General features: G+C 34.6%; 1 protein-coding gene across 10 annotated transcripts in view; it reads right to left on the reverse strand.

Moving 5' to 3' along the window:
• CNOT4 (CCR4-NOT transcription complex subunit 4) overlaps nucleotides 1–15,364 on the reverse strand; it is a 153,299-nt gene that overhangs the window by 25,594 nt on the left and 112,341 nt on the right. For 9 of the 10 annotated variants that reach the window (XM_059885717.1, XM_005205772.5, XM_005205770.5 and 6 more), the window contains 3 exon segments: nucleotides 9,470–9,527; nucleotides 6,455–6,704; nucleotides 5,065–5,562 (listed from right to left, as the gene is read on the reverse strand). In XM_059885717.1, coding sequence (XP_059741700.1) covers nucleotides 5,065–5,562; nucleotides 6,455–6,704; nucleotides 9,470–9,527 — 806 coding nt within the window. 10 annotated transcript variants of the gene reach the window in all.

Consider the following 15,364-nt stretch of genomic DNA (forward strand, 5'->3'; position numbering starts at 1 on the left):
TGTGGAAAAGTCAGTCATGGTCTAGTTATGGGTGACTAGATTTGTTAACAGTCCCTTTAAAAATGATTTCAATATTTGGAATACTGATACATATATAAAATACATGCTTAATGGCTGGAATGCGGGTGTGAAACAAGACATGAATTTTAAAATATAAACTTATCAAGTACCTAGAAAGCAGTTACACTCTAATCACACCCTTAAATTTAATACGATGTCAGATTTAAGAACAAACAATAGATTCAGAATTATAAATATACAAGAAGGAAAAAAAGAGACCAGGAAAGCCATTCTTTTCCAAGCCAATTGGACCTTTTATATAGATACTCCTAATAGTAAGTAGTATTTTGTGGGGGAGGGGGGGGGGATTAAAACTAAATTCACAGAAGTGAAAATGTGAGTTTTGTAAAGGGCAAAATGACAAATCCGTGTTTTAAAAGCAGTCATTATGTTTAGAAAAAAGAAATAAAAAGATATAAATATTAGTTTAGCAAATTACCATATAGCATCTGAAAATTCAATGTGCACTTTTGAAATAATGAGAAAATAGTAAAATACTAACAATACAATGATCCAATTGACTGAAAGTAAGATGACTACTTCTAGGTCAAAGAACTATACATGAAATGAGATCAGTTCTCCCAATTATAATTGATAATGACTACAAGTGACTTGTTTCACAAATGACTCAAATTTCAATCAAGTCACTGTTAAAACAGTGAATTCAGAAACAAAGAATTTTCTTTAAATGCCCTCTCTTAAGTAAAATTTGAATAAACAAAAACACGAACAAAAATCTAATCCTGAACAGTTTCAAATATTTTTCTAGGTATATTTTGAAACAACAATGCTCACAGACTTAGACTATTATTTGTTTCCCAAATAATTTTTAGCTCTATAGAATAAAAACATCCTGGCAGAAAGTTCTTTGAAAAACAAATCTGCAAAGTTACACTTGGAAAGATAGTTTAAGGGATACCATGAAGAAAAAGACTGAGTTTTTAGAAAAGGTTATTTCATAGTTTTACAGTAAATTGGCAAATATTCTATAAATACCAAATATATAGCAAGAAGGCTGTGTAAAAGAAATTTTAGAGTTCTTGGTGAGGACGTGGTACTCGTAAGAACTAAGCAAGAGATTAATTTTCATCAAGTCAGTGAAATGCATTCTATTTTGTAACTGCAGGTTATATTCCTGAGCTGGGCTAACTGTCTCATGAATAGATAAAAAAGGGACCTCCCAAGAGTGTGAGAGCAAAAATCAATTACTATGGGAAGAAAGCCAAGTTAAAGTAAATGCCAGTAATGTTCATTTATGAAGGAGAACATCAATACTGTAGTGAGAAACATTTCAGTTGCTGAATCTGAGACCTGGGTTCCTATCTTAAATCTACTACCAACTGAATGTGTGACTTCTAACAAATTATTTAACCTTTTCAGAAAACAGCTTTGCCATTCCTAAAATGAAGGAGTTGAACAGGCAGGTCATTTTTTTAGAACAGGAAAAGTTACTTTTTAAAACAAAAGCACATGGTTCCAATAACAAGGAAGATCTGAATGGACTTCACTATTACTGGTTACTAATCCAAGTTTTCCCTCAAGAATATTTATTCCAAAAATCCTTCTCAATTTAGAAAACTGGATATGCAGCCAAGAAAATGCTGCTAAAAAGATTTCACCTAAGGAAATAACTAATTTTCAACATTTAAAAAATGTTTTCAATTAGGCAGAGGAAATGGAAACCATGTTTATGTCAAACCTCTGGCAACTGTCCTTCCCATGATAGATTTCAGATATATCAATTTTTAATAATTAACTGAAACAAACCAAAACTTAAAATTTAAATACAAATGTATAATAAACACAGACATTTGTAAGACACAAAGGTAACTATTTATTCCTAACTAAAAGTCAGAAACCCCATCTTGCTCTATGTATCTAAAGAATAAATATACATGATTTTTCCAGTACTGAATACTATCTAAGCATATCTTAAGTGGCAGACCTTGCTGAAACATATGTACTCTCCTTTATGAAGCTCTTAACAGTTACCCTGTGTAAGAAACCATGATATTCACTGCAGAAAATAGAGTTAAAGCTTTTTCAACAGTTCAACTCAAGTACAGCTGAGTTACAACTAGGGGTGGGAGGCAGATATTGCCTACATATTAAACTGCTTCAAATAATTTACAGTTAAGATGTACACAGTTTTCCAGAATTTTAGTTTGTCACTTCTAATTGTTACTGCAAAACCTCAATCATCTGAGGCTTCGCACATTCAGCATCCTGAGGTAGTTGCCAAATATATATAGGCCATGGAAGGGTTCTGTATAACTCCTGATACCAATTTTAAATATTTTGGTACATTAACACTAAAATTTCTTTAGCCATGGGAACCTTAAGAGTTCTCTAAAAATAAGCTTAATTATAAGTCACCACTTAAATACCAAGCTAGTATGCACAGTCAAGAAACTGAAATAACAAACTCTCCCCACCTCCCAGAAAATAGAACAATGATTCAGAATCTGTAGTCGGTGACTTCATTCTTAGAATTTCTGGGAAAAAAAAAAAAAGTATTTTATGCTCTATGGTTGAGTATATGCTAAAAGAAAAGAAAAACCCATGAAGATAGGATCATGATTTAATGCCACATTTTTCTTCATAAAGTATCTATTCTAGATGAAGATTTCAAATGACTAACACAAGGACAGCTACCTTCAAAAATCAGTGATTACTCATCAACCCTGTGGCATTTCTGGAATATCTATCAGCTTAAAAAATATTTGGTTTAAAACTGCTCTTTTTACACTAATGGACAATATGGTAACTATGAAATAGAAGAACAGATAATTTTTGAGGATGGTCACATAATAAGTCAAATGAAAGTACACGAAGAAGACAGCTAAGAACTAGAGTTCCACAAAGGCATCCTCCTTCCTGTCGTATCAAGCCCACGCTGTTCTGCCTCCCTGGCCTAGCTCCACTCTCTAAAACACATGAAGCACCTCCTGGTACAGCAGGCAGTTCTACTGTTTCTTAATGTAATGACACACTAGATTTTGTCTCTATGCCTTTATTCGGGAGTTTCTACCAACACAAAAGGTCTTGCCCTTTTCCTCCTGCTAACCCAAATCCAGGATACAGATCAAGTCCTAATTCTTCAATGATGCTTCCCCAACAATTTACAGGCTCCACTGATGTATCTTGCATTCCAGCATCAAATAGTTACCACCTTCATACACAGTCTTATTTCATCTTGTCAACTACACTATACAGTATCTGGGAATAATATCTGCATTTTAAAGTTTTTCTGCATTATCCACATGGCCTAGTTCATTGTTGGGCAGATACCCAAATATTCATAGTAATTGGTCTAATATTCTATTGTTAAATGTTTAGAATATTTAGGGGAAATTAAATTTTTGGTGTTATAATGTTATGAGATGCACTACTAGTAATTTAAATTCCACACTTCTAAATGATTGAAACAAAGGAAAACAAAACAAAATTACATTCTAATATTGTCTTGGAAAAAAATGAGTACCAGGAACTGAACACTTAGTATTTCTTAAGTGAATATCATGTAGAAGAGGATTGAAAAATGTCACTCTTAATTACCTACTAACTACCATAATCAAACGAACAAATATCACAAGTCCCACCAATGTGCAAACCATTACATTAGGTGCTATCATGGTGGTGGTGGTTTAGTTGCTAAGTCATGTCTGATCTTTGCAACCCCATGGATGGGAGACTGCCAGGCTCCTCTGTCCAGAGGATTTTCCAGGCAAGAATACTGGAGTGGGTTGCCATTTCCTTCTCCAGGGGATCTTCCTAACCCAGGGATTGAACCCGGGTCTTCTGCACTGCAGGCAGATTCTTTAGCAACTGAGCTACAGACCCCATGTGCTATCACACTTATATGTAAATTAACTTGACTGTATCAAAAGCCACACACCATATTCTCTTAACCTACCTACTTGTCTTAAAATTCAAATGCTGCAGTCACAAAGAGAATAGAACCAAAAAATTTTGATGGATCTCTGAAAATTTATCTATCAACCTTGCTAAAAACAAGAGAACAAATGTCTTGCTGGTGATAGCACATTATTACAGTAATACTGTGCCATGCCATATCACAAAGGCCAAGACAAGGGATAAAAATAAATTTTATGAGTTATGTAACAGAGTGAAGGACTATTCTATTCTACTTGATTCTCTTCAGAATCAAGAGAAAACAAACTCTTTCAACAGTCATATCTAAAGCCCAAATCAAACTTTGAAAAACTATTAATAAGAAAGATTCCTTTAAATGTAGAAGTCACTTGATCTAAAAAAATATCATAAGACCTTAAATGCCAAAAGTTCTGAAACCTTCAAGGGTAGCAGTACAAAATCAGAAATATTCTGGCATCACTGACAGGAATCTAATATTTACCCCAGAAACAAAAGCATGACAGACCAAAAGGAAAAAAATCTCTCCTTGAACAATTTCTTTTTCACAGAAAGTATAATTATGCACATATGATATGTCTGTGAAAATTAAGAGTTCCCAAATATTATATCCTTTATTATATAAGCAGAGTTTTGATGTGAGTGTGTGTCTATCAGTCAAAATAAATTGTGAAAAGGAGTTAAGAGGGTGGCTTTATCCCTCATGCTCTCACTAATTATCATCTCTAAAAAATTTTTTTGAACCAGTTTACTTTTAGAATGTATAATCAGAATTTTTGGTATTGGACATTATGGCACCATAATTTCAGAGCCCATTTCTTTTTGCATTTGAAAGACTTATATGCCATAAGAAAGTATGGTAACTATGCTATTAAGTAAAATGCTTCCGAGCAATAACTAGGTATAATACTCCACCATCCTTATAAAGCTCAATATTACAAGGCATCCATCCAATTAAAATTTTTTTAGATTATGATAAAGTGTTTCCCATTGAAATTTCCAAGACTAATAATAAATACTTTCTGTTATCCAAAAGTACCCTCCCTACCCACCCAACAACCTGTAGGCAAGAGTTATTCACAAATTCTCAAAGGCTATAAACGAACCTACCTGCTATAGGGATCCCTCCCAGACCTGTGTTGTGCTGTGGCGGGAGATTCAAGTCCAAGAAATTACTATTTGAGGTGGGGTTTGCTGTGTGGTTCAAGTGCATGATGCTATTGCGTGGAAAGGCCATCCAAGGATAGCGGGCTGCCTGGCCTGGAAAACTGAATGAATTATAAACCGCTCGGTGCTGCTGAAATTGAGGGAACCTCTGTGGCAAGACGGAAAAGGTACTATTCAGAGAGTTGGCATTTGTAGGCGCAGCAGGATGCAGGAATCCAGAGCCTGGACCTTTGGCAGTTGTAGTGTGTGACGAGGAGTTCTGAAGAGATGTGGGCGAAAGGGAAGGCTGGTCTTGGACTGACAGTTCCTTTTCAATCAAGTCTGCTAAGGCTTTTCGAGTGACATCAAAGGGATCAAAACCCAAGTCATCCTCTGGTTGTTTAGAAGAACCAAAGCCAAACGCTGCTTGCCAGTCTGTAGAGGATGATACTGGGATTGTTTCTGATGGGAAGAAAATCAGGGATGAATTTAAAACATATATCTCACTTCCATACTAGTGAAACATCATACTATATAACACAAAGGCAAATAAATACATGCAAAATCTGTTATGATCTATTAGAACATTAAGACTGTAAAATTATAATTGGCCTCAGATACTTTAAACAATGATTTAATTTTTAAGTTACTAACTTCAAAAACTGAATGATACAGACTGATTTTGCTAATCAAGGAAAACAAAGTACTACTTGAAACCCAAATCATACTCTCAATTATTCATCATCAAAACCCAGAATCAGTTGTTTAAATAAAGTAATAAATATGGTCAGAAAATTCAATTAGAGTTTATTTTTAAAATGTATTTCTCAAAGACACAAGTATAAATAATTTTGAATATATGCTTTATATACGACTATAACAATGAAAAAAGTATCTATTTAATCTTTATATTTTTTTACATTGTCTTAATTTTATGCTATCCTTCACATTAATGAGAACAAATGAATGAAACTGGAAATGGTTCAAATTCCAAAATATAACTTTCGATATTAACTAACATACTTCTTTTGTCAGCTGGGAAAACACTTTTTAAAATATAACTATATAAATACAAATCTAATTAAAAACTGTAAGCCCTTACTATTAATACTTCCTAGAGGAATAAGTATTTGAATACTGAAAAAATGATCTAATCCTTCATTTCTGGAGAAGTCTGTTAACACAGTAACTTCTAGATCACACAACTCTTCTCAAAACCATCCAATTTCTTGCAATTTAAATGTTTACATTTTTATGAAAAAAGAAGAGGATAAAAACAGCGTAACAGCACACCCAGTGAAGGGCTGATTTTAGTCTGAGGATAATTACTAACACATGCAGTGTTGCTCTGTACCTGATGTGAAGAGGCTCTGTGGCTCTGGTGCTGTAGGCCAGTCACTGGAAGTCTGTGGGGTGCTGGGGAAAGGAGGAAGCCCACTTGGGATAGGGTTGGGATGGCGAAAATTATCTGAGAATAACGACTGTGACTCAGTTACTGCTCCTTCAAAAGGAGACCGTGCACTGTGATTGGATGAACTGATGGGGATGACTGGATTGGATTTTGATAAACCAGGAGGTGGTGAAGGTGTATCACTGTTAGATATCTAAATAAAATAGGAAAAGAAAAGAATAATCAACATAAATTTATATTATATACAACAATAAGCCATAATTTAAAGGGCTTGCAATGAAAGGTACTAGAATAGTGATCTTCAAAAACGGGATACTTAAGAGACTTTTTTTAGGACTGTATGAATTTTCAAAAAGATCCATCAACTTCGGACTTATCTGACAGTCCAGTGGTTAAGATCCCACACGTCTGCTGTAAGGAGCATGCGCAGTTTGATCCCTGGTAGGGGAACTAGAATCCCACATGCCACACAGTGCAGCTGAAAAAACATCTACTTACATATGTACTCTTCTATATAACAAAACTGACCCTCCTGAAAAGACACAGCCAGTATCCTCTCGTTTTACAACCTAATTTCTCTCACTATTTCTTACTCTCTGGGATCTAATCAAAGTATTTTGCCCAAGAGTGAAAACTTTCTGGAAGCCAAACACAACTTTATTAGAAATATTCAGATTAGTAATGACAGAGTGTCTGACTCTTAAGGACTACATTTTCTTTGGCAAACTAAGTGATTCCCAATACTTTGGTTTTAAACAAGACGAAAATATCTAATCAAGTTGTTTCCAAACACATCATTGAAACTAATTTTTATAATAAATCTTAATATGATTCTTAGGTATTTAAAATTCAAGAGTTTGAAAATTTGAGTGATATAGACATAATACTCTTTCTTTCATTTACTTATATATACGAACAAGATATCTCAGCACTTTTATTTAGGAAAACAAAAACACGATTAGATGGCTGCTAAAACATCTCCTTGTGCCAAAGGGTAATATTCATCCATGGATACAAGAAAACTAATTTTAAAAAGCCCTATCTGCTTCATTAAGAAGTAAATTTCCAATACAATTTTAGCTTTTATGTTAAATGATTAATTTTTTTTATTAAAAAAAATCAGGTCAAGGAAGGATGTAAAATTTCCCATTGTTAAAGACAAGCTTGTGTAAATGGATGAGGGAGTAACAAAACATTCTGATACTTAAATCTCTCGAATACTAATTAAAAACCAATATAGTCTGCTACTACTACTGCTAAGTCACTTCAGTTGTGTCCGACTCTGTGTGACCCCATAGATGGCAGCCTACCAGGATCCCCCGTCCCTATTTATTTAAAAATACAAAAACTTATAATAAGCTGGAAATTACATCCTTTGTGACTATTTTTAACTTATTATGAAAAAAATATTTAATGTTAACTTAAAATATACAAAGGGACATGCAGATTTTCAAATACTTTCATGGAACTCATGAACAAAAAGTTTAGAAAAGCAGTGTAATTTAGATTTCACGTTGTGGGAAACTGCACATTCTTTACAGAAGAGATTAGAACACTTTTTTTTTTAAGTAAGAGGGTATAAAGAATGTAAGGAGGTGTAGTGAAAAGCTAACAACCAGACAATATGATACAAAGCATGCTCTACAGATTAGGACCTCATTCAGTATCATACTGGATACAACTTTGAAGTTGATTTAACCATTTCAAAGCCCAAAGTCATTTGAGGAATGAGGGAAACTTGGGGGAAAGTTCATTGAAAGAAACAGAAAATTAAAGTCAGTTTGGAACTAGCAGATACAAACTTATATATAAGGTGGATTAAAAGATCCTACTGCATTTCAGACAGAATTATATTTAATACCCTAAAACATAATGGAAAAAAATATGAGACAGAATATGTATAACTGAGTCACTTTGTTGTACAGCAGAAATTAACACAACGTTGTAAATCAACTCAATAAGATTTTTAAAAAAAAGAAAGTTAAAGTTGACAACAAGGGACAGGGGAGCACAGGACAGAGAAACAACTCAAAATCAAGAATGCAGAAGGCATGTTAGTCTGGGACCATTTCGTGTCAGGTCAAAAAGACCAAGAATATGAGGGATTCTAAGGACACTAATGTATTGGTACATAGCAGAGTAACATAGTTTATTTTCTCAGGCTCCAAAATCGCTGCAGATGGTGACTGCAGCCATTAAATTAAAATTCTCCTTGGAAGAAAAGTTGTGACAAACCTATACAGCGTATGAAAAAGCAGAGACATTACTCGGCTGCCAAGGGTCCAAACAGTCACAGCTATGGTTTTTCCAGTAGTCATGTACAGATGTGAGAGTTGGACCATAAAGAAGACTGAACACTAAAGTACTGATGCTTTCAAACTGTGGTGCTTGAGAAGACTCTTGAGAGTCCCTTAGACTGCAAGGAGCTCAAACCAGTCAATCCTTAAGGAAATCAACCATAAATATATATTCACTGGAAGGACTGAAGCTGAAGCTGAAGCTCCGATATATGAAGAGCTGACTCACTGGAAAAGACCCTGATGCTGGGAAAGATTGAGGGCAGGAGGAGAAGGGAGACAAGAGAGGATGAGATGGTTGGATGGTATCACTGACTCAGTGGACATGAGTCTGAGCAAACTCCAGGACAGAGAAGCCTGGTGTGCTGCAGTCCATGGGGTCACAAAGAGTCAGACATGACTTAGGGACTTGAACAATGAACAGCAACTGTAACATATGGTCATAATGATACTTCTGCATCATCAAGAAAGGGTTACATTATGCTCTATTCTGTGGAGAAAAAGACAGCTAATTATTATACATGTAACAAAGATGTTCACTAAAAGTGTTTTTAAATTAAGTATTTAAAGTATTTTTCACTATCTAGAAAATTCACTTGCATAGAAGGTCTTATTTCAGCAGATGGCAGGTAAATAAGGGAATATAGTATCACAATCTTACCTGCTGAGAATTATCACCATTCCCTATGCTGAGAGAATCAGAAGGTTTGTCAATAGGGCTGTAAAAAAATAAAAATTAGAGTAAATTTATTCTCCTACAATCAAAGCCTGAAAAATAGACATTTTTTCATCTTAACATTTACTAAAGCACTCAGATGCAAAATATTAGGTTAGATGTTGGGGACACAAAGTGTTAAGATAAAATCTCTATCCTTGAGTGACTTACAGTCTAATATTAGACTCTCCAAAAACAATGAGTGAAACAACAGTTTTGGGGGGGAAAAGTATACTAATCCATTATTTAGTTTGTGCCCATGATAAACACATTCCCCATTAAAATTCTGAAAAAATTCTATTTTTCTAGGTGCTTAACAGAGGGCATAAAAGTTACTGAAATGTCATCTACAGGTTCTTAAAATCAATACATTTTTAATACTTCAATAGCCTAATCATAACCTTAAGAGAAGGCGTATGTAAGTATATACATATACACACATAAACACAAACACACCACACATGACTAACAGAAAGAAACTTTCGTGCCTCAAACAAAAGTAGTAAAACTTGATTTCCGTAAGAGAAAATGCAGTATCACAGTAAAGTAACACAGATTTGCTAACTTCAAGTCCATTTTAACTCATTTGACTTAAAACAGAAATCTTTATAAACATTACAACACTGATCAAGCAAGCAATTTCTATAACAAACTTTAATCCAGCACATGAACAAAAGTTTTGGCACTCATATAACTAATACTTACTTCTGATATAATACTATAGCAAAAAAAACTTAAGATTTCAAATTTCTGAAAATTATTTTATTGTCTGGAAACATATATAAAGTCACCTTACAAACCAACAACTTACTGGTACCGTATTTGATTGTTTTGGAATAATTTCACAAGAACTAGTATCCAATCTGAATGCATCTTCTACAGAAACACTGCCAGATGCTCCTGAATCTGACTGGTAAGTCTGAAATTTCCTTGAAGAACACTTTTACTTACTATTCACAGTATATCAATAAATGAATTCATATTATTGTCAAGAGGGTAATCCTAATAATTTTAAGATACAGTTCTGGGCCCACTAAACTTAGAGGTAGCTGGGTAACAAGACAGGTGCACAACAACAAACACCAGTCAGTGTCAACTATTAAATGGACTAAGTTTAAACACTAAGTGCCATAAATCTTCAGAAGAAAGAGAAGCCCCTCCAAGAGGGGCAACTGGGAAAAGTTTCCTAGGGAAGTTCAAATTTAACTAGGCCCTTAAAAAATATTTACATGTTAGAAGGAAGACAAGTGGGGTCGGGTGGTGGCAGGCAGCATTAAAGGCAGGATTAGCAAGAATTTCAAGAATCAAAAGGTTGTAGAAAAGGTTGAGAGAAAGGTAATTAGTTTAGCTAACATATAGGATGATTTTAACAATGGGAGGTAAGAAGAGAAAGACATCAGAGGCCACTGGAAATTTTTTTGAGCACAGAAATAATACAAATAAAGCAACGTTTTAGAAAGATTAATACACTTCAGTGGTATTAAATACACCTTGTTGTACAACTATCACCAACATCCATTCCCATAACTTTGAATTTTATAAAAATGAAATTCTATACCCACTGAACAACAACTCTCTATTTTTCCTCCTTCCAGTATCTACCATGTACTTTGTTTTGATGACTCTGACCACTCTAAATGCCTTGTGTATAAACTGTAATCATAGAGTATTTATCTTTTTGTGACTAGCTTATTTCATAAATAATAATGTTCTCAAAGTTCATCATGTTGTAACATACAGCAGAATTTCCTTCCTTTTTAAGGCCAAATACTATTACATTGTATCAGTTCAGTTCAGTCATGTCCGACTCTTTGCGACCCCATGAATCACAGCACCCCAGGCCTCCCTGTCCATCACCAACTCCCAGAGTTCACTCAGACTCACGTCCATCGAGTCAGTGATGCCATCCAGCCATCTCATCCTCTGTCGTCCCCTTCTCCTCCAGCCCCCAATCCCTCCCAGCATCAGAGTCTTTTCCAATGAGTCAACTCTTCGCATGAGGTGGCCAAAGTACTGGAGTTTCAGCTTCAACATCATTCCCTCCAAAGAAATCCCTGTACCATTTTTGGTTTGTCCATTCATCCATCCATGGACACTGAAACTGCTTCTACATTCAAGCTACTGTGGGTAATGCTGCACAAATACCGCTTCAATACAGCTTTCAATTCTCTTACACTTATATATAGAAGTGGAATTGGTAGATCATATGGTAATTTTATTTTGAAATTTTTTGACGAACTGCCATACTTTCTTCCACAAAGGCTGTACCATTTTAAATTCTCACCAACAGTACACAAGGGCTCCAATATCCCCACATTTCTTCACTTGTTTTCTGCTTTTTTGATGGTGGCTATAGCGAGGAGAATGGGTCTGAGGGGGTATCTCACTGTAATTTTCAGTTGTATATTCGTAACGATTAGTGATGTTCATCTTTTCATATGCTTAGTGGCCATTCACAAATCTTCTTTGGGAAAATGTCTATTCAAGTCCTTTGCCCATATTTGAATTTGACACTTTTTGCTGTTCAGTTTTAGGAGTTCTCTACATATTCTGGTTAATATTCCTTAAGAGATTTATAATTTGCAAATATTTTCTCCCATTCTGTGACTTGTGGATAGTGTCTTTTGATTTATAATATTTTTAAGTTTTCATGAAGTCCAATTTATCTATTTTTTCTTTTGTTACCTGTGTTTTCGGTGTTATCTCCAGGAAATCACTGCCAAATTCAATGTCATCAGATTTATCCTACATTTTCTCTTAAGGTTTTTTGGGGGGCAAGGGGAGGTTTAAGGTCTTAAATTTAGATGCTAGATCCATTTTGAATTGATCTTTGAATATCGTGTTAGGCAGGCAACCAACTTCATCCTTTTGCATGTGAATATCCAGTTTTCCCAGAACCATTTGTTGAAAAGATTGTCCTATCCTCAGTAGTCTGGTCTTGGTGACATTGTCAAAAATCATTTGGCTATATATGAGTTAATATTTATGAGCTCTCTATTTCACTGGTCTGTAGACTATCTTTATGTTGATATCATACTATTTTGATTAATGCAGCTTTGTATAAGTTTTGAAATCAGGGAGTATGGGCCCTCCAGTTTTATTCTTCTTGTTTAAGATTATATTGGCTATTTGTCCCTTGAGATTCTGCATGAATTTAGGATGGATTTTTCATCTGTTAAAAACTCTGGGATTTTTGACAGGACTGGGATCTGTAGACAGCTTTGGGTAGAACTGACATTTTAATATTAAGTATCCCAAGCCATAAACATTGGTCTTTTCATTTATTTATGTGTCTTTTTAAACTTCTTTCAGCAATGTTTCATATTCTTACACAAGTATTGCATGCGTACATGTGTGCTAAGTCACTTCAGCCATGTATTTTATTCTTTTATCTTATTGTGAATGAACTTGCTTTTGTAATTTCATTTCAGATTGTTCACTGTTCATGTATAGAAATGCAAATGATTTCTGTATGTTAACTTCATATACTGCTACACTGCTGAATTCATTTATCAATTTTAACAGGTGTGTATGTGTCTCTCTCTGTGTATCATCATTATAATTTTCTACGTATAAAGCCATACCATCTGCAAAGAGATAACTTTACATATTCTTTTCCAATTTAAATGCCTCTTCTTTTTCTTGGCTAATTGCTATGGCTAGAAAATGCAATGCTGTGTTGAAGAGAAGTAGTGCAAGCAGGCATCCCATTCTTGCCTTGTTCCTCGTCTCAGGAAAAGCTTTCAATCTTGCCACCATTGCGTATGATGTTCACTTTGGTTTTTCATATATGGCTCTTACTATGCCAAAGTGGCTTCCATTTCTAGGTTGTTAACGGTTTTTGTCACAAAAATGTTTGTGTCTGATGCTCCCTCTGCATCAATTGAGAGGATCATATGGCTTTTAACCTACATTCTGTTGATACGGCATATTGTACTGTTCAAGTTTCATACATTAGACCATCCTTGCATTCCAGGAATAAATCACACTCGGTCTTGGTATTTAATCTTTTCAACATGCTGAACTCTGTGAGTATTCTGTTAAAGATATGTGCGTCAATGTTCGTTAGGAGTTTGAAGTTTTCTTACAGTGTCTTTGGCTTTGGTTATCAGGGTAATGTTGGTCTCATAGAATTAATTAGGAATCATTCTCTTCTCTTCAATTTTGGGGAAAAGCTTGAAAAAGACTGCTACTAGTTCTCCCTTAAATACTTGGTAGAATTCAACAATCGAGCCATTAGGTCCAGAACTTTTCTTTGGTGGGAAGTTTTTATTACTAATTCAATATGCTAACTGGTTATACATCTATTCATGCTTTCTATTTCTTTGTAACACAGTCATGATAGGTTTTGTGCTTCTTGGAATCATTCCATGTAGGTTATTCAATTTGTTGGTGTACAACTGTTTATAGTACTTTCATATTTATTTCTGGAGAATTTGTAGCAATGTTCCCACTGCAGTTTTTTATGTTAGTAATTTGAGACATTCTTTTTTCTCAGTTCACCTAGCTAAAGTTTTGTCAGTTTTGTTGATATTTTTGAAGAGCCAACTTTTGGTTTCCTCAATTGTCTCCATTGTTTTCTATACTCTATTTCACTTATCTCTGCTCTAATCTTTCTTATTTTCTTCCTTCTGCTAGCTTTGGGCTTATTTGTTCATTTTCCAGCTCCTTAAACTGTGAGGTCAGATTGTTGACTTGGGATCTTTTTTATTTTTTAATGTAATATAGCACTTAGAGCTATAAATTTCCCCCTTAGCACCACTTTTGCTCCTTCCCAGAAGTTTTGGTATGCTGTGTTTTCATTTTCATTCATCTAAGTATTTTCTAATTTCCTTGTGATGTCTTTTTGAACCCATTTGTTCAAGTGTTAATTTCCACACTTATGAATTTTCTAGGTTTCCTTTTGTTAATGATTTCTAACTTTATGCCACTGTGGTCAGAAAAGATACCTTGTATATTCATCTTTTTAAATCTACTGAGACTTGATTTGTGGCCTAACATATGGTCTATCTTAGAAAATGTCCCATGTACATTTGAGAATGTGTATTCTATTGTTAAACAACACCACAAACATATACAGAACACTAGGTACAGTGGTCATATACTGTACATTAGGTACATATACTGTATCTAGTGTTCTGTATATGTTTGTGTTGTTTAAATCCTCTCCTTATCTTTTGTCTGGTTGTTTTATCCATTATTATGGGTGGGGTACTGAGTCTCTAGCTAGGATTGCAGAACTATTTCTCCCTTCAATTCTGTCAGGTTTTGCTTCATATATTTTGGTCATTAAGTGTGTAAATGTTTATCATTGTTCTATCTTCTTGCTGTACTGAGCTTTTATTAATATATAATGTCCTTTTTGTCTCATTAATCTTTTTTATTTAAAGTCTATTTTGTCTGATATTAGAAGTAGTTTTTGTTTAGTTGCTAGTGGTGTCTGACTCTTTTGTGACTCCATGGACTGTAGCCTGCCAGGTTTCTCTGTCCATGGGCTATGAGTAGGGCCACCTTTAATCTTTTTTGATTCCTATTTGCATGGAATATCTTTTCCCATTCTTTCAGTTTCAGCCTGTTTGTGACTTTGGGTCAAAAGTGAGCCTCTCATAGACAGCATATAGCTGGACTATGTATTTTTATCCATTTTGCCCATCTCTTTTGAATGGAGAACTGAACTCATTTACATTTAACATAACTGGTAGTAAAAAGTTATTTATGTCACCATGCCATTTGTTTTCTATATGTCTCATAGCCTCCCCCCCTCGTTTACTGCATTATTATCTTCTTTTATGTTTAGCTTATTTTTCTGTAGTGAAATGTTTCTCGCTTCCTTTTGTGTAC

Source organism: Bos taurus, chromosome 4 (assembly GCF_002263795.3).
Source record: "Bos taurus isolate L1 Dominette 01449 registration number 42190680 breed Hereford chromosome 4, ARS-UCD2.0, whole genome shotgun sequence".
Classification (NCBI taxonomy): domain Eukaryota; kingdom Metazoa; phylum Chordata; class Mammalia; order Artiodactyla; family Bovidae; genus Bos; species Bos taurus.